Source organism: Mastomys coucha, unplaced genomic scaffold (genome assembly GCF_008632895.1).
Source record: "Mastomys coucha isolate ucsf_1 unplaced genomic scaffold, UCSF_Mcou_1 pScaffold7, whole genome shotgun sequence".
NCBI classification, from domain to species: domain Eukaryota; kingdom Metazoa; phylum Chordata; class Mammalia; order Rodentia; family Muridae; genus Mastomys; species Mastomys coucha.
The window spans coordinates 3,497,703-3,525,668 of record NW_022196913.1 but is presented as its reverse complement, the minus strand read 5'-3'; the positions used below and the strand labels follow the sequence as shown (position 1 = coordinate 3,525,668).

General features: G+C 40.6%; 1 protein-coding gene and 1 non-coding gene across 4 annotated transcripts in view; one reads left to right on the top strand and one right to left on the bottom strand.

Moving 5' to 3' along the window:
• Usp6nl (USP6 N-terminal like) overlaps positions 1-27,966 on the bottom strand; it is a 125,089-nt gene that overhangs the window by 74,985 nt on the left and 22,138 nt on the right. Inside the window, exon 1 of one of the 3 annotated variants that reach the window (XM_031359351.1) lies at positions 20,917-22,295. The exons of 1 other annotated variant lie outside the window; for it this stretch is intronic. In XM_031359351.1, the coding sequence (XP_031215211.1) occupies positions 20,917-20,989 (73 nt within the window). In that variant the 5' untranslated portion in view covers positions 20,990-22,295. Of the gene's footprint in view, positions 1-17,897; positions 18,119-20,916; positions 22,296-27,966 lie in introns of those variants that run through there. One more of the 3 variants, XM_031359349.1, reaches the window with a different exon arrangement.
• LOC116082844 lies at positions 7,726-7,830 on the top strand. Its single transcript, XR_004115473.1, has one exon. It is a non-coding gene; the product is annotated as a U6 spliceosomal RNA (small nuclear RNA).

Here is a 27,966-nt window from a genome sequence, read left to right as displayed (position 1 = left end):
TCAAGAGTTTCACAACAACCTGACTGGTTCATTTGCCAAACCATTTCTATGCCAGAAAATTAATCTATATACCAAATTTTTAACTCCATTTTTATTTAGCTTTTGTCCAGTTCAATAAAACTCTCAGTAACTTCCCAGCTGCACACCGATGTCAGCCTGGGAAGTCACAGCTTAAAAACAGATGTCAAAGAATGTGATTCAATTATATTTAATTGAAATATGTTTTTAAATATTAACAAATTCAGATAAATTGAAATCATGTAACTTTTCTCATCATAATGCAATAAAAGTTTAAAAAAAGAAAAAAACAGATGTCAAGTGAATGAACTTTCACTGTCCAGTGTACACCAGGTAGCACTTGAAGCACGCTATAATACTCCAAGCGCATTTCCAAGTATTCTATCATGTAGTAACTAAAACCCTATACTGTAGTCACAATTATTATAGGTTACACATGAGGGAAAGAACACACTCTCAAGTTTCCACGAAGCAGGTGTGACACAGCAAGATCTGAACACAGACAGTGGGAATCCAGAATCCACACTCATTAAGCTACAGCTGCCTATTAATTATAAAATAATACTCTTGCCCAGCTCATAAAATTCCTGTGAAGCTCACATGTAGTCAGAGTCAGGGAAGCATCTGAAGTTTTTGAGTACTCTGTAAATAAATATATTACTACCAAAGTCTTAAGGCCATGATTGCCTGATGACATTGCATATGGCGTTATCTAAGTAAGCAAAAGGGTTTTGTTGTTTTGGTTTGGTTTTTTTATTTGTTTTGTTGTTATTTTAAGTTTAAAGGACTGGTCTCTCTAGCTCAACCCACATGAATGATGTCCCTGGAAGATCTTTCTCTCAAGCTCACAGGTCAGCCCATTCCAGCTTGAAATGTTCCAGCTATTATTAGAAATATCTTCCTTTTGATCCAAAACAAAATTAGGCTTTTTCACATGTCAGCCCTATAAATACAAACCACTGACAGGTCCTCACACTGTTCAACACATGGCATTTAGTACAGTCCTCTTTGACTCTCCAAGTTCCATGTGATACCCAAGAGGCTCAAGTGAGACCAGTATTAAGATTTTCCTGCATCTACAAGTATCACCTTGCTCTCCAGTTCTTGGTTGGCAAGGTAATTATGTATATATTAGCACTGACTTAATTAAAATCTTTCAGTCCTCTTATCAACTTCTCCATCTCACTGCAGAACCTGATACAGTATCAGTTTTTAATTAAAGCTTTTTCATTATGGTCCATGATTCTAGCCTGTAAAGATCTGTGTAAATCTAAATTTCATATCCATACTTTATCTCTATCAAGTATGTGTGTGTGTGTATATATATATATATGAAAAATAGAAAAATGGTTTAGTTAGTTCATATTTATTATGCCTGAAAAATCCCCTAATAAACATTTTCTTTTAATAAAGGAATAATAAGGCCTTCTAAAAACATCTTTAAATTTGTTAAAAGGTATTTACTATTTATTATGTGGGTATATGAGTCTGAGGGGGGCAGGGTATACTTGTGCCACAGTCTATGTATAGACATCAGAAGATAATTGGTTCTCTCCTACCATGTAAGTTCTGGGGATCAAACCTAGGATGTCAGGCTTGGCTATGAGTTACTTTTGCAGCCTACCAGCTTGTGTTTTGAGACAAAGTTTCTCACTAGGCCTTGGACTTAGAAAACCTTCTAAGCCCCAAAAGTCACCTTTTCTCTTCCATCTTCAATAACATCCATTAAAATGCAAACTCAGCTCCCAAAGCCACTTTATTTTGTGTATATTCCTTAATCATTCCTTATCACAAAAATAAGTTCTGACTGTAGATTCTCTTCTGATTCTTCTAGCTATGAGTGTATCAGCCCACACTTACTCTTAACATAACACTAATGTACTTTCCTAAGGATAACCATCTACCACTCCTGGGACTTTCCTCTCCTTGTAAACAGAAGACATTGCCATTGACATTCTTCTACTTGTTAATAAATAACTCAGCAGCGGCAGTTGTCCTTGAAGAGCAGTTCCCTTCATTGTCCCACAGCCTCCTAACGTACATACTTACAGTGAGAATACAAAAGGACTTACACGTGGGTAACTAAGATCTTCAGTCAGGCTCAAATTCTTACTGAGAAACAAAAGATGGCTACAAATGATAACAATGGACTCAAAGATCACGAATAACTCAACAGGGAAATGATAATCATTTAAACTAATGGTTCTGGAATAAACAGGTTATCTCTATTAGGAAGAAATAATTTGGCCATTACTTTTCAGAGCATGCAAAAATTAGCTTGCAGTAAATCACAGGTCTATATATAAGAATAAAGATTACCAAACCTCTATTTTTAAGGCAATGAGTTAGGCAAATTTTTCTTTTAACTAAAATAAGCACAAACTGTAATAAAAATTTTTGATAAAAAATAGATAAATTTGAAATTAAAAACTTGGACTAGAGAAATAGCTCTATGGCTAAGAGTCCTTGCTGCTCTTTCAGAAGACCTGGGTTTGGTTCCCAGGAACCACATAGTGGCTGACAACTGTCTGTAACTCCAGTCCCAGATGATCCTATGTCCTCTTCTGGCCTCTAAGTGCACCAGGCACACAGTGCATATATATACATGCAAGCAAAGCATACATATAGACATAAAATATAAATAAATTTTTCTAAAATATTAAGACTCCGATTCTGTCATAGATATTATAAAGAAAATGAAAAGCAAACCACAGACTAGAAGAAGGTATGTGTGAGACATATGACATCTGATAAAAGGTTTATTTCCACTCAGAACATATAAAAATTCTTACAACCCATATACTAAAAAGTAGCTGGCTGGTTGGTGTTTTTTAATGGGCAAAACTGCATTTCAACAGCACATCACAAAAAAAAGCTATATGAACAGCCAAGAAATATACAAAGATGTTATACTCACTCATCACTGAGACAGCCCATAAATAAAGCCAAAAGGTGGGACAGAACCAGGTGATGACCAGTAACGAACGTCTACACCTCTGACAGTGGTGCTGGCATCCAGGGGATGACCAGTAACGAACATCTACACCTCTGACAGTGGTGCTGGCATCCGAGCGTCTACACCTCTGACAGTGGTGCTGGCATCCAAGGGATGACCAGTAACGAACGTCTACACCTCTGACAGTGGTGCTGGCATACAGAATGATCCAGCTACTGTACAGGAAGAGGAAACAGGGATGTTAACGGTAAACTTTGCCACACTACCCAGCATCTTGGTGCCAAGTAGTTATCCCAAAGAAATGAAAATGCAGGTGTATAAAAACTGTGTGGCTGCTCATATAGTCCAAAACTAGGGGCAATGAATCTCAATGTCAGCTGGTGAGCAGGAAGGCAGACTGTGGTCGACTCAAACTTTGGAATGCTACTCAACAGAAGAGAAGTATTGATAATGTAGATTGACAACAACTTCCAACCAAGGACCCTCACAGTGTAAGCCCATTCATAGGAAATTCTCGAGAACACAAAATGACGGTGTCAGAATGTGCAGCAGCGGGTAGAGCAGCAGGTGCAGCAGCAGTGTCAGAGAACATTCACAACAAAACGTGTTTAGGATTCTTGATACATTTTTCTGTATCAGGAAGTGATAGTGAATACATGACTATATAAAATTACCAAAATTCATCAAGTTGTCCTTCAAATAGATGAAACTTACCTTATATAAATTTTATAGCAATAAACCTGGAAAAAAAAAAAGCTCCTGACAATCACTGAGCACTTTATTATACCCAAACTTGATATTTTCAAGAATTTATCTTCTAATCTGCCACTTCTAGAGTATTACACAGGCCATAGAATTTAATGTAGATAAACAGTACAAAGGTAAACTCGGTCAGCTCTGCGCGCAGCCCATGCCTTCCGAATGGGCCTATCTTCACTGCCCTGCTCTGACCACTTTGGAGGCCATGTGCTTCCCTGAGGTTTTACTAAAGTGATGGTCTGTACGGCGATTTCACCTCCGGGCCTAGGGGCCTAGGATCCAGTCACCTCTTGCTCCTAGGGAAATTCACTTACGGTTAACTCTAACCACTCTTCCAATCTCAGCCTAGCAGCATCTTCCTCAGGGGCTGTCACCTGACGCCCAAGTCTCTTCACAGGATAATCCTGGACTCACCACCACTCTACTGCACCCTGACTGTTTTCAACCCCTCACCCAGACTCACTGCTCCTGGGCAGCACTTTGTCTCTAGTCTGCCCAGCGCCTGGAGTAGGACCCTGACACCTAGCTGGTGCTCAGTTAAGTCACAGAATGACTCATCACACCTTGGTGACACAGGTACCACTGCAAGCATGACAAAGCAGACTTGAGAGGTTAGTGGTCTAACATTACATGGCTCCTAAGGATCAAATTCTGGCCCCTCTGATGGCAAGTCCTAGCCAATTAACTATGTGTTAAATGTCTGAAAGTACTCTAGTAAAAGTCACTGAGCATCTACACCACACCATGTTAAGTCTATACACCCAGGATCCTAATGCAGATCTCATCAGGCTGAGAAGTGTTCCCATTCCTTTCTGGAACTTTATTTAATCAAATTGTTTTGAAATAGCTGTGCCAGCATGATTATTTTACTAAACTAAGATAGAATCGGCCCGGCTGTACTTCCTAGAATAGACACTAACTGGCTACAATTACATTTAGTTCAGTCCTTATGTAAGGGATGTACATCTCCACTGGAGTAAATAATGCAGTACTTACATGCTCATTCCATTACAGGAGTCTCTTGCCTCAATTGAGATTAACAGGAGTCTGTTCTTCACTGTTCTCATACACTACTAGCTCTCACTAGACTCCATTCCCTGCCATGACTAAACAGCAAAACACAAGACACTATGTGTAAAGGTTTTAATGTACTTAGAAGCATGGCATATATACACAATTAAGAGAAACAAAGACTACCTATGTTCAGCAGTGTCAGACTTTGTACAATGAATCTATTCACTGGGGAGAGATAAAACCTGGAAAAAGGAAAATAGAATAAAAGAGCTCTGAATGGCAGGGAATTTAAACAAGTGACTCAGAATGAGTCACCCTTTGGTGTACTGTAAGCAGACAGACACTACCATAACCTGTGATGTGCTCACCCTCTTCAGAATAAGCAAATGCTACTGCTGTGTGTTCAGTGGCTGGCCTCAGCACAGCCATAGTTTTGCCACGTGATTAACAACAATATAGTCTTGCAGTGCTTACAGTCCTTACAGTACTGCCTCTGGACAGGGGCTGGGAAAGTTTATATCCTGTATAACTAGGTGCAACCACGGACTCGCTGAAGTTAACTAATATTTTCTTGAAAACATCACACCCACAGCGTTAGCATCCCAAGCTGTATGCTAAACACTAGTGTCATTTTAAGACCTTCCCTTCATCCCTGTATGTGTAATTTCTCTGTATTCCTTTCAATCATCCCTAACATTTTTTTATTTTCCTCAATATTATATAAACCTACAAACATATTCTGGCCATAGAATTCAAATACTTGTTGAATTTAAAAAAAAAATTTGTTTTCCAAAACAAAGATACAAAAATTGACAAGTATTATTTTTGGAGATTTATGTGGTAGGTGTGTCCCATATAACTTGTCAGTAATAACCAACACCCAAATCTAAGGCTATTGATAACATTACTCTCACTACCATGAATTTCCATGTTTCCTTGTATGAGACTAAAGGAGATGTGATGCAGACAAGAATACCAAGAATAATAGATAACTCACTCAAAAAGCCAATGTTATGAAACTGCAACTAAATCCACTCCTTACAGAAGAGCGCAAATCCATGCTGTCTGTCAATCAAGGAAGGAGGAACAAAAGAGAAGTGAAGAAGGGAAGTGTGGGGACGGAAGACCAACACCAGGTAAGAGATTTGTTTTCAGAACCAGATTCGGCACCATCACTGAAATTGAAAATTCAATTTGACATCAAATTAGATACAACTGGAGTGATGATCAACTCTTTCAACAGATGTGAAACAGTATATATAAGAAGAGAAAGGAATGAGCACAGGCGATATTTGAGACTTCTAGAAACAGTACACTTATGCATACATACAGCACATCTATACATACATACATACAGCACATCTATACATACATACATACAGCACACCTATACATACATACATACAGCACATCTATACATACATACAGCACACCTATACATACATACAGCACACCTATACATACATACAGCAAACTTATATATACATACATACAGCACTTATACATACATACATACAATGCAGTTATACACACACAGATACAGCCCACATATACATATACACAGCACACTTATATATACATACATACAGCACTTATACATACATACATACATACATACAATGCAGTTATACACACAAAGATACAGCCCACATATACATATACACAGCACACTTATACATACATACAACACAGTTGTTGTTAGACCCCAGGAGAGGAAGACAAGTGGAGATGCAGTTTTTGAAGAAGTAACAGAAACCTCAAAGGGCAACACAAATATCAACTACATCAATATTAAGAACTCCAGCCAGGTGGTGGTGGCGCACGCCTTTAATCCTAGCACTTGGGAGGCAGAGACAGGTGGATTTCTGAGTTCTAGGCCAGCCTGGTCTACAGTGTGAGTTCCAGGACAGCCAGGGCTACACAAAGAGAAACACTGTCTCAAAAAACAAACAAAAATGTTCAAGTAATGAAGGTATACCATCTAAAAACACAGACTCTGCGTGTGCATGTATGTGTGTGTACGTGCATGTGTATGCGCACAAACATATACTTAATAGATATACTATGTTTACAATACATGCACTATAACACACAAACTGAGTTAGAAGAATTTCTTAAAATTATAGATTAAAATATTAATGCTTCAGAGTGTTTAAGTTAAAGGCAGTATTTACTGACCCAAATAATTCCTTCTTACTCTTTGGGCACATGCACTTAAGTATACATACCCACACACAGACATGCACAGGTACACATAATTAAAAAACAATAAAAGTAAATCTTTTTTAAGTCAGAAAAATTTAACTATGAAAAGAAATAAAAGCCACTTAACCTTAACCTACTTTGATCACAGTGTAGGAACCTGGATATTTTCTAGGCACTGAGTTACTAGGAAAAATATTATACTCTATGTGGCAAGATGCTAAAATAAAATTTCAAGTAATTTCATCACAAATTCTTAAAATAGGGGGCTAGAGAGATGGCTCAGTGAGTAAGAACACTGTCTGCTCTTCCAGAGGATGCAGGTTCAAGTCCCAAGACCTACTCAGAAGCTCACAACCATCCTTAACTCCAGTTTGAGATCCAGAGACGTCTTCTGACCTCTTCAGGCACTAAGCATGCATGTGGTATACAGACAGACATATAGACAAAACACTCATACATGTAAGATGAAAATACTTTTTTAAGAAGAATGTTTGTGCTTCCTGAATTTAAGAAAAAGGAAAAAAAAAAAAGCACAAGGATGGACAGATGGCTCAGCAGTTAAAAAATGCTTGCTGTTCATCCAAAGGACCAAGTTTGGATCCCAGCACCATGTCAGGCAGTTCAGCCAGCTATATCTACAGCTGTGGTTGTCTGATGCCTCTGGCCTCTGCAAGCATCTACATACAATGCACATGTACATTACCAACGTGAAGACACGCACCTACTCATAATTACAAATGATAAAAATTGTATTTTTAAAGTCACATTGGTGAGCACTTTGGCAGCACATATACTAAAAATTGGGACGATACAGAGAAGATTAGCATGGCCCCTGCCCAAGGATGGCAATGGTAAATCATGAAGCATTCCATATTTTAAAAACAACAATCACATTGGAGCCAAGGAAAATGGCTCAGCATGTAAAGTTGCTTACCACCAAGCCCGAACACCTGAGCTCAATCCCCAGAGTCTTCATGGTGGAGAGAAAGAGCTAACTTAGGCAAGATGCTGTCTGATGGCTAAACTATGTGCACCCAAATAAGTAAGTAAATGTTTCTAAAACTCACCCTGCAAAACGTTTAGCTCTTTAATCCAACAGCCCAGACATGTGGAGTCATGTGGAGATCTGTCTAGAAAAGTGCCATCTCTGACAGCCCCGAGGATGCAGCTGTGGCAGCATGCCTGGGGGAGCCAACAGCTCTCTGACTAAAGACCCGCTTCAACAAGATGGAGAGCATGAATGGTACTAGCTAACTAGCAATGTTAGTGACGTCATAATCCCTAACGACAAAATATATACATTTGTCCTTATACCCACAGGTAAGTGAAGTCTACGTATACACACATACATGTATGCACACACACATGCACACCCATCAGAGAAACATCTCTTTGCAACAGATGAAAACTACTTCAGAAAACCACAGGCAATCGATATGCAGAGTTGCAGAGTCCAAGCCCAATGGATCCAGCTAGAAAACACTCCTTTACCTAAGACTCGGGGCTGAGGGTGTTACAGCTACAAACACTCCCTTACCTAAGATTCGGGGATGAGGGTGCTACAGCTACAAACACTCCCATACCTAAGACTCGAGATGTGGGTGCTATAGCTACAAACACTCCCTTACCTAAGACTCGAGATGTGGGTGCTACAGCTACAAACACTCCCTTACCTAAGACTCGGGGATGAGGGTGTTACAGCTACAAACACTCCCATACCTAAGACTCGAGATGTGGGTGCTACAGCTACAAACACTCCCATACCTAAGACTCGGGGATGGGGGTGTGGTTGCGGGAGAAGAGACTGTGAAGCTAAAGGATCAGAGAGTTGGTTGTAAGCCTGTGTCTCCTAGTACTGCCGAAAGCCACACCCATAAAGTCTGCCCAATATGGCTGTGAGCTGAACAAAAATGACATCAATGAGTATGCCAGCCTGAAGGAGAAAAGACCAGGAGGCCTCAAGTGTACACAAAGAGCTACTACAGGCAACTGAGGAAGCTGGAAAGGAAGGTGCTCCTCCCCAGGGAAGAGCACCCCAGCTGGGTGTCCAGTACCAGACAGTCAGCCCTAAACACACACAGCAGCATTGTATGGACTGGACAGTGTACACACACACACAGCAGCATTGTATGGACTGGACAGTGTACACACACACAAAGCAGCATTGTATGGACTGGACAGTGTACACACACACACAGTAGCATTGTATGGACTGGACAGTGTACACACACAGCAGCAGCATTGTATGGACTGGACAGTATAAATACACACACACGGGTAGCATTGTATGGACTGGACAGTGTAAACACACACAGTAGTAGCATTGTATGGACTGGACAGTGTACACACACAGTAGCATTGTATGGACTGGACAGTGTACACACACACATAGTAGCATTGTATGAACTGGACAGTGTACACACACACACAGCAGCATTGTATGGACTGGACAGTGTAAACACACACACACAGGTAGCATTGTATGGACTGGATAGTGTAAACACACACACACAGGTAGCATTGTATGGACTGGACAGTGTACACACACACACAGCAGCATTGTATGGACTGGACAGTGTACACACACACAGCAGCATTGTATGGACTGGACAGTGTAAACACACACACACACGGGTAGCACTGTATGGACTGGACAGTGTAAACACACACACACAGCAGCATTATATGGACTGGACTTGTACACACACAGGTAGCATTATATGGACTGGACAGTGTACACACACAGTAGCACTGTATGGACTGGACAGTGTAAACACACACAGTAGTAGCATTGTATGGACTGGACAGTGTAAACACACACACACACACAGGTAGCATTATATGGACTGGACAGTGTACAGTGGGGAAAATATGTGTATTTATATAGTTATATACATGCAATAACAATTAGGTCTAAAAAGGGAAAGGCTTGGAGGGAAGAAAGGAAAGAGAGAAATATTTTAATCAAATTCTAATGTCAAATTTTTTTAATTAAAAATAAAGTACAATTTCATTCCTCTCTTTTCCTCTTTTCCTTTCTCAACCCTACTCCCCAATATTAAAGCTATTTTTAAAACTTCTCCTCTGGACATTCCAAGCAGATATATAGCCATATCATATTCACACCTGCACAGCATATAAACGTATTCATATGCAGGAAGGCATGTGAAGAATCACACTGTCCGTACTGCTTTACGACTTTTCAACTTCTCAAAGCAGTCCACAGTTTCTCCTTCAGGTCTGTCCATCTGCATTACTTTCCCTCACTGTGGGGTGTGCTATAGAGAGCATAAACATCTCTCCTAGTGGCAGTCTCTGGAAGAGCAGAGAGACAAACAGGGAGGGGCTCAGGCTGTGCTGCATGCACACAAGAATATTACCTCTTTACAACGCTGAGCCTGGAGTACCCCGAGGGACCGCAAACACAAGAAGGGTCCTGCCTAAGCAAGGTGGAAGGGGGGAGCCAACTCCTAAACAAGTACCCTCTAATCTCCACACGCTCACTGTGGTACATGCACTGGCACACAGACACACACAATACATAAGCTTAAAATAAAAAAAAATTAGTTTACCAATTTGTTCTCTTACCCATAAGACACAATGACATCCTAACATTATTCACATTTTTTAACTATGGCTGACCAGTCTCAGGCAAAAGACATTTCATTAGTGTGTACCTGAATTGTCAAACACTACAGATTCCTGTCTAATATTCACATTATCGTCTTTGCTAATAAAAACCCGTATCTTTTTAACAAAAATCCTACAAGATTTAAAAATTAAAATAATAATAATAATAATAGGCATTTTCCCTGACAGCACCTTTGCGCGTGGTGGTGGGTGGTTTCAGAGAAAGCACTTGTTCTCCTTAGACCTGTATCGCCCACTCTGGATGTTTCTGTTTGTTTTTTCTTTTTCTGCTGATGACCTTTAGACCTAAGGATACAAACACAGCAGCTAGCCCACACCCACTGGCAAAGATTGAGTGTGACAAGAGTTGGTTACTTAAGAGTTGGTTGTAACTGCCCTACTGAGTCCAACGCCCTCTACAGCTTGAGTTATTCACTACATGTAGGTCTCTTGCACCTACATGCAATTCCAACTCAACTTCCTGCTCACACTCATGATACCAAGCATCCTCCCAGGCAGTGAAAGCCATGTGCACTTCTCTAGGCCTCTGCAGTCTCTACCCAATCTGCACTTGGCTCTCTCAGTCCACAGACAACTCTTCAGGGCACAGGAACTGGCTTCACTAAGGTCATACTCCAAACTTCCCATTCCCAAATTCCGCTTTCATGTGGTAATCGGCACACACGGGAACACTGCTGCCCATTAGGTGTATGCACTGACACTGAGAGAGGTCAGCGGCAGAACCACTACTCCAAAAGACTGCTTTGCTCACAATTTGGATTATGCAGGTTTCAGGAAGATAAGGGCCTTCACAAAATTATTTAAAATTTCAAGGACCACTCAAACATCCTTAAGAAATACTTTACACTAATCTACACCATACTTTTAAGAGCCAGGATCTATAATTTGTTAATGTTTCTGGGACCTGTAGTGAAGAAACCAGCAGCTGGTCAGGTAATCTTCACAAAAAGCTCTCTGTGACTAAGGAACAGGGCCTTTATTAATCACGGCATCTGCCGTCTGCCAAGAGGGAGAGGAACAATACTCAAGCAGTCTAGTTTCAAAGGTAACAAGTTACTTGAATGAAGATGCTTCAGCACAGTTAAATGGCATTTAAATTACATCATGATAGTGGTACAAACAAATATTTATTCATAGCATCAATTTAAATAAAATAACTCACTGCAACCCAAATTACTCTCTGGAGAATGTTCATAATGTCTACTGGGCAGTCTGTCTCAGTAATAAAATAATGCTAAAAACTGAGCGCTCCCAGTACTTAGGGAACTGATTACATTTACCAATTACTTGTATGTGTACTCAACACTGATCATAAACTATAGAGAAGTAAACACCAGGCAAGCTCAGGCATGGATCAATGCATTCTCTTCAAATTCACTTTTGCCAAAACTCAAAGTCCTGGCTTCATAAAAAATCAGTACTTAAAAAAAGACATTATAAACATACATGCAATAAGGTAGTATGTGGGCATATGTTCAAAAAGCTACTGTAAATCACTCCAAGCAGAGCTAATCTCACCCCTCTGTGCCCACCTGTGTCCTACTCCACTGCCGTCACAACTCCACGAGCAGACACAGTCAGTGCCTTGGTGTCTCTGAGGTTCAAGAGTCTGCATGCGCCAAAGCACACATTCACTGTGTGTTTACAATTTTGTAGTAATCGACTCTTCCCCAACAGAGTATAAGGTAGCACACACAATGTGTGCCTTCATATAAGTAAGCTATCTCAAGGCAGCTATCAACACTGTTACTTACACACTGCTATACTTATAAGCTGATCGGCCATATCATACACCATAGGCAAGCATCAGTCTACAAGTCTGTTTTATGGGCTTTCCCATGTGGATTCATAGCCCACAACCAAACCTTGCTTGCTACATTAAGCGGCATTCATTTCTGATACTGACTGTGTCTGTGTTCCATTCACAGGTAAGCGTTTGAATACAATCAGTGAAAACACAGGAGATGATTCAGAGGAGTGAGGTGCGGGACCAGACTCCTGTGTTACTATCATCCAGAAGGTGTGGGTAGTGGTGATTGGCATGGCATGGTACTGTAGGGAGGTGAATGGCAGTAATCAGAAATGATCTGGGCCCTCTCCACTGAGACACATGGACAGAGGCAGAGATACTCTTGGAGCACATTTTGGAGATGCCATCAGAGATGATGGAATGGGTTTGGGTTCCTGTCACTTCAGAGAGTACTTGATAACTTTTGATATCAATAGAAATACTGGGTACCTTTCAAAACTGAGTGATTCTTCTATTCAACATGCACATGCTGAATAGAATTTACTTATGCACTTACTGTGTGCATAAGTAAAATGCAGATTCTAAGGGAGTTTATACATTGTCTAAAGAGGGTGTCTATGAGCATTAAATATTTCTAAGCAGAGGCAGCAGTAGTGAGCTGAAATCTGAGTAACAGACTAGAATTGTATGGGAGAAAGCCAGCAATGCAAGGCCCCACTAACAAAGGCATGTTTTCTGTCCAGAAGTTGGGATGCACATAGGAAATGCTTAAAGTATGGACAGAAATAGTATTCTAAACTATGACAAATGTGAAAATAAAAAACACACTTAGCTTTTCTTTCATCTGAATGTTGATACATTGCTCATTTAACAAACATTTTTTACTGCACGCCAGGTGCTACTCTAAGCACTTTACAAATATTGACTCACTTTCTCTACAATTAACAACCTTATAAGAACTTCTGTCCCCTTTTTACCATGAAGAAATACCCAGAAACTGAGTAACTTGCCCAAGGGCACATGACCTAGTAAGTAATAAACTTGAAGGGCAAGCCAGACAAGCATCTGAAAACAGCACCTATGCACTGTCAGCTGACGACATTGTAGTCACTGACACACATGGTGATAACTGAGAGATTCACATATTTTTGTCTTTTTTAATTTTAATTATTCAAATAACCGCATGGGGCTAGTGGCTGCCACATGGACAATTCTCATGATTACCCAGCACTGCCTTACTGATCCTCTAGCGAGAGAAAGACTTTCAGGTCATCCCTCACACTCAATTTAAGCGTGGAACCAAATCGAAGGTAACCCTTCACAAAGAGTTCTAAGCTATGACTGAATCCTTCCTGCCTGATTTCAAATGCTGTCCCCTTCAAAGGCTCGCTACCATGGTCTACAAAATGGCACATGAGCCAATGAGCTAATAAAAGGACTCATTTACTCTGAGAAAAAGAAAAGATCACATGATCTGAACTAAATATATTTCCTGAATACAGCCTTGATAAAACTTTTTATCAATTACTTTTGCCTAAAAACACACACAATTCTGACTTCAAATTCCTATTTCTAAATTTAAAAACAAATTGCTTTGCCTTGAGTTTTCAAAATACAAGTAAACAGGCGCTACCTTAGTTAGGGTTTCTATTGCTGTGAAGAGACGGCACAGCCACTGCAACTCTTCTAAAGGACCACATGTAACTGGGGCTGCCCTACAGGGCAGAGGGTCAGTCCAATGTCGTCATGGTGGGAAGCATGGCAGCATGCAGGCAGACAGCACTGGAGAGGCAGCTAGAGTTCTACATCCTGGTCAGCAGGCAGCAGGAAGAAGAGAGATACTGTGCCTGGCTTGGGCACTTGAAACTCCAAAGTCCATCCCCAGTGACACATTTCCTCCAATAAGACCTACTCCAGCAAGGTCACACTTCCTAATGGCACTCCATAACCATCCAAATATTAGTCTACGGGCCATTCTTACTCAAATCACCACAGAGGCTGTCACAGAAATTCATCTAACCGCTGACCAGGAGGCCCATCATCCACCTAAGACATCGGCACAGCATATAAAACAGTGAAGCAACACTAACAGCAGGCTACATGGCATCCTTACAGGGTATCAGCCTGACCCCAGCCAGTCTTTCAAGTATCATGTCCCACTCAGTGCTCACAACACTCTCGAAGTGCCCAGAGTCACCCTTACTGCTCAGAACCTGAAACACACAAATCCAGAACTGAGGCTCCCTCTGTCTGTCCAGAGTCTGTGCTCTCAAACAACTCTCCTATGTTACCTTTCCTGTTGTAATCACTCACATAACTGCATCACTGAGCAGTAAACCATTAAAATTTCCCAAACTGACTCATATTTACACAAGTACCTAACTTTCTGAGACTACAAAGAAATATTTATTCACTGCATATACATATGTGTGTATGTAAAAAGTAAGCAGCATCAAATGAGCATTAGGAATTGCTATTGTTGCCTAAAGGGATACTACAAAAACAAAAAACTATTTTCAGAAAGAAAGTAGATTAAGAGGTGTATAAGCTCTGTATGCTAAGAATTGTATGAAATGTTGGAAAACAGACATTCACAGACTTGCATGAAGCCACATGATGGCAAAACAAGATCACAGATCATCAATATTCCCACCACCACATTGTAATGATCCTATTTGTGTTTCTCCTTATTAAAAATGTCAATATCATCACAAAACAAAGCTGTATAATTAAAAGGCTTTATATATTTAAATGACACTTTTACTTCTTGTCTTAATCTTTACCATACTGGATACCACGCCACTTAGAATTTTTTGACGATAGATGTAGGAAGGCCATGGCGTGGCTGATGCCCAGAAGCCCAGACTCTGTAGGGTCGATGCATGGGCAGTGGCGTGGCTGGTGCCCAGAAGCCCGGGCTCTGTAGGGTCGATGCATGGGCTGTGGCGTGGCTGGTGCCCAGAAGCCCAGGCTCTGTAGGGTTGATGCATGGGCTGTGGCGTGGCTGGTGCCCAGAAGCCCGGGCTTCTCCATCCCCCTACTGACTGCTTCCATCCTCACAGTTTACATCAATGGCTGCTGCAACTGGAACAATAGCCCTCACATTCCAAGTCAAAGGCGGCTATAACAGAGCAGTGCAGAACATCTCAAAGGCAAACTCTCTGAGCCATCTACCAGGCATTGGTTTATAAAAGCTAAGAATGCCATCAGATAGCATCTGAGACTTAGAGAAAGACCTCCCCACCTCTTTGATATACCAAGTATTTTAAACTTGCCTTGAGTTATCAATTTCTTTGTTCTGAAAAACTATAAAACTTCATGACGCTGCTTCCACATTGGGACATGGAATGTAGGTTAAATCTGTGTTCCCCCATCATTATTCAAAATGGCTTCAGAATAAACTATCTCTTATTCCCCTTAAAGTGAAAGCTGTAGGTTTTTGACATCAACAAAAGTTTTCATCAAAAGAACTGATGTTTGCAAAGATAAACATATTTAGCCTGTGTCCTACTTTGCTTTCTGTTGCTATGATAAAACACTAACCAAAGCCAGGCATTGGTGGCACATGCCTTTAATGCCATCACTTGGGAGGCGGAGGCAGGTAGATTTCTGAGTTCGAGGCCAGCCTGGTCTACAGAGTGAGTTCCAGGACAGCCAGGGCTACACAGAGAAACCTTGTCGGAAAAAAAAAAAAAAAAACTAAACAAATGAACAAACAAACAAAAAAAACTACTAACCAAATCCAACTTGGGGTAGGAAAGGGATGACTTGGCTTAAGAGGTCCTTCATTAGGAGATGCCAAAGCAGGAACTCAAGGCAGGAACTCAAGGCAGGAACAGAAGCAGAGATCATGAAAGAACATTACTCACTGCCTTGTTTCCTTATAAAATGTTTATAAGTTTTTATGTTAAAATTTCACAAACATGTTCTTTGGAAAGAAATGAAGAGTCTGAATCATTCAGATTCAATCATATTTAGCACATCTCTGTTTGACAAGCTAGAGAAAGATGTACTATCCTCAAAGATGTTAAAGCAAATAAACACGAGGTTTTAACGAGGAAGCATGCCAGTTTGATAGTTCAGTCTGCTCAACAAGTACGCTACCAGCTTTGCTGGGATGCCCCTAGAAGCAGATGCAAGCTAAGGTAAGCGTCAGAATGCTTGGGAGGCAGAGGCAGGTGGATTTCTGAGTTCAAGGCCAGTCTGTTTGTTCTACAGAGTGAGTTCTAGGACAGCCAGGGCTACACAGAGAAACCCTGTCTCGAAAACAAAACAAAACAAAACAAAACAAAAAACCAAAGTTATGTGAGTTACTTGGGAGATAGCATAAGCTAAGGCCTGACCTATAATAAATAAATATGTCCCTGTGTCATAATTCAGGAGCTGGTGGGTCAGAGACAGTCAGTGATAACACACTCCTTTGTCTATCTTATTTACTAATGTTAATGTGAGTACAGTATTTAAAAATACTACCTTTGCTCTATATCACCCACATTCACATTACACTAAAACAAGTGTTATTTTAAACTTTTTAAAATAGTTATTTTAATTGTGTGTGTGTGTGTGTGTGTGTGTGTGTGTGTGTGTGTGTGTGTGTTCCTCCCCTGTACTTTAAACTCTTATTGCCAGTGTCTTTCAGTTATCTACATTAGCAGTTCTCAACCCTGGGCGGAGACCCCTTTGGGGTTCGAATGCCCCTTTCTCAGGGGCTGCATATCAGACACCCTGCACATCAGACATTTACATTACAGTTCATAACAGTAGCAACATTACAGCTACTGAGTAGCAACATCAATAATGCTATGGTTGGAGGTCACCACAACATGAGGAACTGTATTAAAGGGTCACAGAATTAGGAAGGGTGAGAACCACTGATCTACATACATGACGCTGCTTTTCTTAAGAGGAGTGCATTATTTTAAAAATGGCTATCTAAAAGCTGCCTACATGCTAAGACTGCCTTCTACTCTTATAGAGGACTGGAGTTCTGATCCTGGCATCCATGTCTGTCTGGCAGTTCACAACTGCCTGTAATTCTAGTTGTAGGTGACCTGATGCTCTCCTTACCTTCAATAGCATCTGTACGTATTCATGTGCACATACCCACACAGATACACACATACACATACTTATTTTATATGAGTACACTGTAGCTGTCTTCAGACACACCAGAAGAGGGTATCAGATCCCATTACAGATGGTTGTGAGTCACCATGTGGATGCTGGGAATTGAACTCAGAACCTCTGGAAGAGCAGTCAGTGCTCTTCACTGCTGAGACATCTCTCTAGGCCCACACATACTTTAAAAATAATAAATAAGTCTTTTCAAACAACCATGTCATTTAAAATAGGAAAATACAACAGTGCTTTGCAAAGAAATAAGATAAATATTAATGATGTAATCAACACAATTAGAAAATATTTAAAAAAGCTTCTCAGAAGAAAACTTCTTTATAAACTTTCTTTCCCAGATAGAGAAACTCCTACCTGAACCAAATCACTATCTGAAAACAAAAGCCACAGTGTCACCTTAATATGACATACCTTTTGGCAGTATTCTTTCTATATTCATATGGTATTTCCTGGTACCTAGGAGATACACAGACATACTTTCAAAGACAAGAAAAACAGTATTAGGGGTAGAGAATTGGCCCAGTGGTTAAAACCATATGTTCTTGCAGGGGACGGGGCTGATCTCTAGCCCACATGGAAGCTCACCACCTCCTCGGGCACTAGATACACTTGTAGTACACAAAATGCATGCAGGCAAAACACCTATATACACAAAATAATAAAATAAATCTTTAAAAATGTAAAAGGAAAAAAAGGAGAAGAGGAGATGGAAGAGGAAGAGGAGAAAGAAGAAAAAGGAAGAAGAGGAAGAGGAAAAAGGAAGAGGAGGGAGGAGACAACCACCACCACCAGTATTATCCTCTGTCCTAGGTACATCCCAAGTAACTGTTATTAAAAACATAAAAACTCCTTTATCATTGCTGGTGGGACTGCAAGCTGGTACAACCACTCTGGAAATCAGTTTGGCAGTTCCTCAGGAAATTGGACATAGTACTACCTGAGGACCCAGCTATACCACTCCTGGGCATATACCCAGAAGATGCTCTAACATGTAATAAGGACACATGCTCCATTATGTTCCTAGCAGCCTTATTTATAATAGCCAGAAACTGGAAACAACCCAGATGTCCCTCAACAGAGGAATGGATCCAGAAAATGTGGTACATCTACACAATGGAGTACTACTCAGCTATTAAAAACAATAAATTTATGAAATTCTTAGGGAAATGGATGGATCTGGAGAATATCATCCTGAGTGAGGTAACCTAATCACAAAAGAACACACATGGTATGCACTCACTGATAAGTCGATATTAGCCCAGAAGCCTGGAATACCTAAAATACAATCCACAAACCAACCACAAGACACTCAAGAAAAAGGAAGACCAAAGTGTGGATACTTCGATCCTTCTTAGGAGGAGGAACAAAATACCCATGGAAGGAGTTGCAGAGACAAAGTGTGGAGCAGAGACTGAAGGAAGGACAATCCAGAGACTGCCCCACCTGGAAATCCTTCTCATATACAATCATAAAACCCAGACACTATTGTGGATGCCAGCAAGTGCTGGCTGACAGGAGCCTGATATAGCTGTCTCCTGAGAGACTCTGACAGTACTAGACTAATACAGAAGTAGAGGCTCACAGCCATCCATTGGACTTAGCACAGGGTCCCCAATGAAGGAGCTAGAGAAAGGACCCAAGGAGCTGAAGGGGTTTGTAGCCCCATAGGAGGAACAACAATATGAACTAACCAGTTCCCTCAGAACTCCCAGGTACTAAACCACCAACCAAAGAGTACACATAGTGGGACTCATGGCCCCAGCTGCATGTGTATAGTAGAGGATGGCCTAGTCAGTCATCAATGGGAGGAGAGGCCCTTGGTCCTGTGAAGCTCTGTGCCCCAGTGTAGGGGAATGCCAGGGCCAGGAAGTGGGAGAGGGTGAGTTGGTGAGCAGGGGGAGGAGGGAGGGAACAGGGTTTTTTTCCAGAGGGGAAACTAGGAAAGGGGATATAATTCGAAATGTAAATAAAGAAGTATCTAATTTAAAAAAACATAAAAACTAGGAGAAACATTCCAACCAAAAGTTCTGACTGTAAAGGTCAAATTATGGATCTGACATTTTCAAACAGATTGAGAGTACATTAATTATATTCTCCTGAAATAGTAAACACAGTAAGAATTTTCTAGTGCTTCATTATTAAAATCCTACCATTTAGAAAGGAACCGTGGTCTACTTCAGAAAGAAAGGAGAAAAGAAAGCAGGAAACAGGAAGTGAATAATTACAAAGGACCCTAAATAACACAATCACATTCCAAAGGAAACTGTGCTGCTCCTCTGTTCTTTGAGATGCAAATTCTGTTTGATCATGTAAATACCATGTTCTCCAGTAAGATAAGTAAGTAATAAGACAATTTCCATGGATTATGGTTTGGTTTTTTTTTAGTTTTACTGTTTTGTATATGATCGAACTGCATAACAGTATCACTTTACAGCGTTATTTCAAATCCATTTACTTGGGATATTTGGAATCTCATAATCCTTATTTTCAAATGCTAAATATGCCATGTTAAAATATTTTTAAAGTCTGCATTTAGCATCATCGGAGGTATATTTTCGTTACCCAAGTCTATAAAAATAGAATGCTCTAATAGAGAACACAAACTCATGGAGCCCTGCAGGCTCACCTGGGAGTCGACCAGCACATACATGTTACCCACAGATTAAATGAGTGAAAGAGCTGTCGTCACCCGATGGCTTGCAGAAGCTGAAAATGCATCCCTGGTTATCACCGGAGAGGTTCACTACTCCAAACATTCAAAAAGCCAAACTAGGCGTGTACTTCTTCTCAGCATAGGTGATTCGCTCATTTTAAGATAGGTAAGTCAGGCATGCAATTTAAAGTAGTTTACTATATTCTAATATATCTCAGGCATATGTTCTAAGTACATGAGTCATTTACATATAATCAGTGATGAAGCATATAATCTTAAGCAGAAAAAAGTGACTGTTCACTAAGACAGACAAACTCACCATGCACTGGTCTTAATTTATTCCTATTATTTTATCGGCTATTCACAGAAACAAGAACCACCTACTATTACAAGCAGACTTGTAGCTTGCCCCTTCTAATTCTGCTGTGATTATATTTTAAGATTAAGAGGATTACAGTAATGATTTGTCTACCCTAAAATCCCTAATGCAAGAAGAGGATCTCAGCGGTGTGAAAACACTGTCAGAGCAGACTACAGTAACTTCTCCTTGGCTTCTGGACCTTTTACTACAATAATATGCTCTGAAAGGGTACTGGGCCTGCTAACAGCCGCGCCGTGCATTACTACTCGGTCTTCTTCAGACACTGTAGTAAAACAGGAGGGTACACACATGAAATCACAATGTTTATAGCTGCTCTTCAGCTCGATCCTTATCAAAGCCTCCAGGTGCCTGTGTGCAGTGCTCGGGCGGTTCACTCCGCGCATGGACGCTCCTACCTTCTTTCGCTGTGGCTGTCTTCTGCCTGGACGGTGTCACCAGCTCCTTGACAAGCTGCAAGACTTGAATCATTGCTAGTTAACAAGCCAAAGGCTCCAGCTGCTTCCACTAGAGCTCCAACAGGTTTCATCATCAGGAGCTTAACGCATTTCTGCTGTCTGACGCTCCAGCACAAGCAGAGTTCAACTTCAGAGCAAATGCTTTGCCTAGCTACGATGGAGCTGGGTAACAGTTAACAAAAAACAGCGCAAGAGCTACCCACTCTGTCTTCTGAGCATTTCTCAAAGCCAAACTGTATTACTGTGCAAAGCACAGACCACTTACGCACCAAACTGAGTAATCTGGAAATCACTAAGCATGGCACTCTCTCACAAAAGCCACGACAAGAAAAAGTCTATGTTATGAATTCTCAAACCATATCACAGATGCTATGTGCAAATTTTTAAGGAAAACCAAAATACCTTGTTCCGTCAAAGCTTTAATACTTTCTTCCAAGTTCTCAAAAACCTTATATTTGAATCAGAAAATGTAGATAAAAATAAAATCTATCTTGCTAACTCCAACCTCCCAGATTTGCATAAAAGATACAGAGCCTCAAAAATATCCTATAAATTCCTCTCCCCTCTCTCCTCTCTCTCTTCTTCCCTTCTCTTCCTCTCCTCCTAACACCTCTGAATTCTCAGTACATAATACAAGTCTAAGTTCACATACACACAGACATTCCCCACAGAGACTACAAATTCATTGGTCTCAACCAGAGAGACATGGACCAGAGAATTCAAAACAAGCAAAATCATTGCTTCTGCCATGGAATGGCTTCAACGGCAAAACTGCAGCAATACTCAATGAATATTTAATACCTGTGCTTCACATTCCATTTATCACCCAGCCCTTCACAAAGTGAACCTACAGTAACGAAGGAGAAGGGAGGAGGCACCGGGTTAACACTGCTAAATGTTGTATTTATTAAAGACCCTCCACACCAGCAATCCGGTCCCTCCTGCTGCATTATCAACTTTCACAGTTCTCTCTCCTTTCTATGTATCATGTTGACATTTTTAACATCACAGAATAATGGATCCCAGTGAGGTAGTTCCTGTCTTCAGACAGACAGTTGATGACTTACTTGTTTTCCTTTTCTTCAACTGAGGTGCACAATGAATCCATAAGGTTAAATAAATAAATAAATAAATAAATAAAATCTTGCCTTCTCTGCCACTATGGCTCCTCTGTAAAACTGCATAGCTTTAAGATTCACAGCAAAGCTTTCAGCTCTTCTATGAAAGAGCCTCAACATGTGCACATATATCCACTCATGACACAGCCACCATCTGGTGTTAACTCTGAGAAAACAGCACTACAAACCTATGACAGCAGGAAATGGTTGTAAAGAAAAGAAAGCACAAGGCAACCACCTCAACTGCTTGCTAGCTTTACTGCACTCATTTGGATTGGAGCATTAAAGTCCTAGGGTTGCAGATAGATCTCAGGCCCTAGGTCAGGTCCCCAGCTAGAAGGTCAGTAGGAAGTAGGCGGGAGTTGGAGGTTGATACATTCAGAAAGGTCAAAGCACCTCACCTAAATGTGGCCTTTTAAATAAATCCCATCAAAGACTGGATAGAAACCAAGCAAATTCAATTCCCTCTACCCATCACCTCATTTCCTGGGCAGTTTTGAACAGGTAACAGGCATTAAATCCCTAGCATCTTCCTTCTGGAAATGAAGGTGAACAGTAATCAACTTTCCCTTTCTCCTGAAGATCAAACCCAAGGCCAAGAAATTATTAAGCACACACTTTACCCCTGAGTAGCATGCCCAGCCCTGAAAAGTTTGCTCACTTCCAATATTCTTCCTTCCACAGCACTGAAGGAATATATGGTATATTATCCTCTCAATAAACATGTTTGATAAAAATACAGAATCCATGTTTCTATAAATATCAGTTGCATTATCCCACCCCACTGGCTTAGTTCTGATTTGAAATGAAAATCGTCACCACTACATGCTAACTACCAAGAGCATTAGAGCATTAGAAAAACTCTTCATCAAATGATCCTAACATTTGGTAAAGACTAAGGGCCTCTGTTGTAGAAAAATGTCATGGGAAATGCTAACTATGCAAGGATAAGTAAGTATAGAAGGTACAATATACAAGGACTCCAACACACACATGGTATGGGCAGAAAAAATAAACCAAAACAGTACCAGTAATTTTTCTTCTATATGAGTGTTTCTCAACCTGAAGGACTCTTTCACAGGAGTTGCCCAAGACCACCAGGAAACCCAGGCATTTATACTATGATTCATAACCTAGCAAAATGTTTATGGCTGGAGTCACCAGAATATGAGGGTAGTAGTTGAAGGAAAATGGCCCCCTAGGCTCTTAGGGAGTGGCACTATTCAGAGAAGTGGACTTGGAGTTGGTATGGTTTTGTTGTTGGAAGTGGGAGAAAGGCTTTGAGGTTTCAGAAGCTGAAGACAGGCCTAGTGGCTCAGCCTCTTCTGCTGCCTGCAGATTCAGATGTAGAATTCTCAGCTACCTCTCAAGTACCAAGTCTGCCCACACGCCACCATGTTTCCCACCATGATGACAATGGACTAACCCTCTAAATGGTAAGCCAGCCCCACTTAGATTCTTTCTTTTATAAGATTTGCCATGGTCATAGTGTCTTTTCACAGCAATTAAGCCCTAACTAAGACAATGAGGAACTGTATTAAAGGGTCCTAGCATTAGAAAGGTTGAGAATCACTGCTATAAACAGCAGTATTACAGAGAAATGCTTAATTTCTCTTTTTGCTCTATTTTTACAGTAAATATAATCTACTATTTCACTATTATTTCTTTGTGTTTACAAAGCTCATCATCTTATTAAGAACTAGACCCGTAGCCTTACCCAGCACTAGGCTCTTTGCAAGCTCAGCCCTCACCTCCCAGGTAAGATGTGCCCACTGCTGCAGTCCTAGAGCACCTAACTGCCTGACTGATTGATTGATTGATCTGTTTGTGTGTAAGTATGTATTTACTTAGGACTTGAGGCCTGCTCCAAAACAATGAATTTCATGCCTGGTACTATAACCCTGGTCAAAAGCTCACGGCTGAGAGGCCACAGACCCCTGGATAAAACTTGCTATTCTTATTTGGTTAAGTGGTCAAGCTGTCAAATTGCCTCCGAAATATTTGTTTCTATCCCTGGATGTAGACTCCATTGAACTTTGATCAGAGACGATTCTTTCTGGAGTTGGCAGTTGTCAGTGGAAAGACACTAAGAAGAAGAATAAGGGCTCAGCCCTACACAGGGCGCTTGTGCCCTGCTCCTTCACCACTGCCCAGTGACCGTCAGAGAAAAGGGAGGACAGGGAGGAGGACTGGGAAGTGCTGTCTCGGTCTTCTGGGCCTCACATGGCGACATACTCATGAGCTCACAGCAGCTATGGTTTATCTGCACAAGCCTTGTACAAGATCAAGCCCACTAAAATCCTAGTACAGATGGGGAGATGGTCTCTAGGTATCATGCCTTACTGAAAAGCTAATGGCAATTGGTAGCTGCTGTGGGCCCTAGGGAGAGCATTCATTTTTGAAGATGTGGCCAAAAATCCCATTCCTGTGGATGACCTCACACCCATGCACGTAAGGGAAGCACCAACTGGGAGGAGGGAAGGGAATGTGCTGGGAGCGGCCTGATAGGAGCTGAGGGGAGGAAACAGGTGGTGGTAACAATTATAATAACTGTCTCTATATGTTAACCTATTGGTGCTTAGAAGACAGGAAACATAGTTCCCTTGCAATGAGCCACTTGCAGAAGCTGCGAGCTGCTGGTCTCTGCAGCACAGAAGTCTTCTGTGTTGCCCAGAAACTCTGTCTGCTTCCTACATTAGTACTTACTTGTACTATCATCCCCCAAACCAATAACTTTCTGGTACTGCCAAAGTGTTGACTTCCTTCTTCTCACCATCATATCCAAATCCAGGAAGGAGACAACAGAAGAGAGAGATGCAATGACTATCTCTGCCCACTCACACAGCCTGGCACCATCCATCTACTTTGTGCAGTTGAAACTACTGGGCAAAGACATTTCAGGTGAAGGGATCGATATCAGATTGATGTCAATAGTGAATGACAGAAAAAACAGCTAGATGAAGGAGAGAAATCTTTTCACTCATCAAAAGAAAAACAAAACAAAAACAACAACACTGATCTGCTCTCTCATACACTACTCCTCGAATTCATTTAGTAAAATAAAATCATAAATTTTCACTGGAGCATCTTGTTTGACCTTAAGTATGAAGAAGTCCAAGAAATCAATGTACTACTAAAGAGAAACCACCATTCTGTATGCACAGCAAACAAAGCTGTCGATAACTCTTACGGGACTATAAACTAGCGTCATAGGGCCCTTCTACCTCTCCTGTTGTCAATATGTACCTTTCAGAGACTTTTTCTTATTATAAAAATAACACCAAGTTCCAGTGGAGAAAAATAAGAATTAAAAAAAAGAACCAAAATCAAGAAACAACCTCCCATGTGTGCCATATGGAAACAGCACTATCTAACAACTTTCTGACTGACCCAGGTATTCTATCAGTGCTACTGATTTAAATGTTCTCGTGTTGCCCACACTCTGTCCTCACACTTCACTGCATCATCTTGATGCAGTAATCAGGGACTAGTGCCTGGCCCTGTGTTCCACATATGAACTCTCTACATCTTAGGAACAACAACCCAACATCTTTTATTCTTGGCAACAGTTCAGATAGCTGTTTCTTTAACCCATTTTCAAGATAACATTTTTACTTTCCTGGAAAAGCACTTTAAAATTAAGCTAGTGTCACTTTTCTCTCAAGGAAAAAAATGTGTGAGGGCCACATTTCTTGTGACAAAAACAATCTGTAAGTACTCAGGATGACACATGGACCACAAATGAGCAAAGACTACTGAAAACCAAATTATAAACCCACCTCTAAGGAATAACTTATGTGGGGTCAGCAAATTAGTGTGCAGATTTTGCTTCTTTATCATCTCATCAAATCTTTACAAGAAAAACATGTCATTCTGCTCTAGAATTTCAAAAGTCAATCTCTAGAAACATGGCATATGAAATACATGGTAATTATAAAAACAAAACTTGTGGACTCCATCTTTTTCTGCACCTAAAATCTGTAACACTGCATGTTCAAATAGTGTTTTAATTCATTAGAAAATGAACACTGGGCCTACAGTGAGCCTACTGTAGAGGACATCAAAGCCATCAAATAAACATCACTGTTTTCTTGTTGTTGTTGTTCTTGTTGTTGTGACTGGGATTTTTTGTAGTTGATTACCACAAAAACGTATTTCTTTCAAAAAGCACCTAGGTTTGTGTTTACAGCCTTAGAATAACAACCTAACACCACAGTTTAGATCAAAGTTCACATACACACATACATAAAGCATGTTAGTGTAAGCACTGCTTCCATAAGCACCATGAAAGTGCATGCATATAGACTGTATAGACAGACATCTCTGTCATCCCCTCATATGAAGTCTATAGTCTTCCTCGCTCATTAATAAGACAGAGAACAGAGATAACCCACGGTGTCCTGGACAGACACCATACTAGACAGAGTGTCTGATGCGTCCTCCAGTCTCTGTCCTTCCTTCCGGAAGCCTGTGTCAATCAACTCTCTCTTTTCTATATAGTATACATTACCTCTCCTCTGACCATAAAAAAATGGCCATGTCCAAAAAAGTAACATGAAATCTCCACAAATACATAGATCATGTTCCATAATAAATCTTAAAAGTGCAAAAGGTAACATCCAAGGTTTAAAATCCAAGATTTTTCAAAAATCTTTCAGAAAATTTTTTTTTCAGAAGGCATAAAACAACATGCAACATGCTGAAAACGTTCAATAGAGTGTAGCCTTCGGAACCAACCTTAGCAGAAAGGTAGAGACAAGGTCTTCAGAGAGTCCTTCTACAAGAAAGGTTTATCTGAGCCCTGTAACTGCCCAGAAAGCAGGGAAACGCTTATTTAAAGAGTATTAATAATAATACAATTAATTACAGAAACAATTATAGAACTATAACTTAAAATCCATATATAAAATCCCAGATGTACTAAGAATGAGGTAATATAAAAATACAAACTACTTTCAACAGTATCTGGTCATGTGCAAATCAGGGGTGGCTTCTTTGACACAGTGGGATCACAAATGACATTTTCATCTCTCAAAGAATATTTATTTTAGTACTATTGTCATAGTCTTTTAAATGATGCAGAATTAAGTTGAAGAAGATAAAATAGATACTTTTGATGAGATTTTTTTGTTTTTTAATGAAGAGTAGAGTCTAAAGAGGTAAGAATACTTGTTACTTGTGGTGGCCTCATTGAGAATGTCCGCCATAAGCTCAAAGGTTTGACTACTTAATCACCATAGAGTGGCACTATTTGAAAGGATAAGGAGGTGTGGCCTTGTTGGAAGTGTGTCACTGGATTTGGTACTTCAAAAAGTCCAATCCGAATTCAGAATCTCTCTCTTCCTGCTATGATAACAATGGACTGGACCTCTGAAGGTTACATGTAACTGTAAGCTAGCCCCAGTTAAGTGTTTTCCTTTGTAAGAAGTGTAGCTGTGGTCACGGTGTCTCTTCACAGAAATAGAACACTGACTAAGACACTGCTCTTCCAGAGGACCAGAGTTTAGTTTCCAATATCTATATTGGGCAGCCCACACTACCTCTAACCTCTAACTCCAATACAAGAGAAGTTCCAGAGGTTATGACACCCTCTTTTGGTTTCTATGGGGACACACACACACAAACACACACGCACACAAATTACAAACTACATCTTAACTATAAAAGTAAACAGTGTGAGCGGACTGAGAGCATGGTGGTCCCTCAGCAATCCCAGGAGGCAGAAGGCAGAGACAGGAAGATCTCAACAGCTTAGAGGTTAGGTTTCACAGTAAGTTCCAGGCTGCCCAGTTATGTAGCAAGGCTCTCTAACAAACAAAAAAGGTGCAAAGTGAGAAAGAGGTGGGCATCCCCTCACAGGGAATCTGCAAAC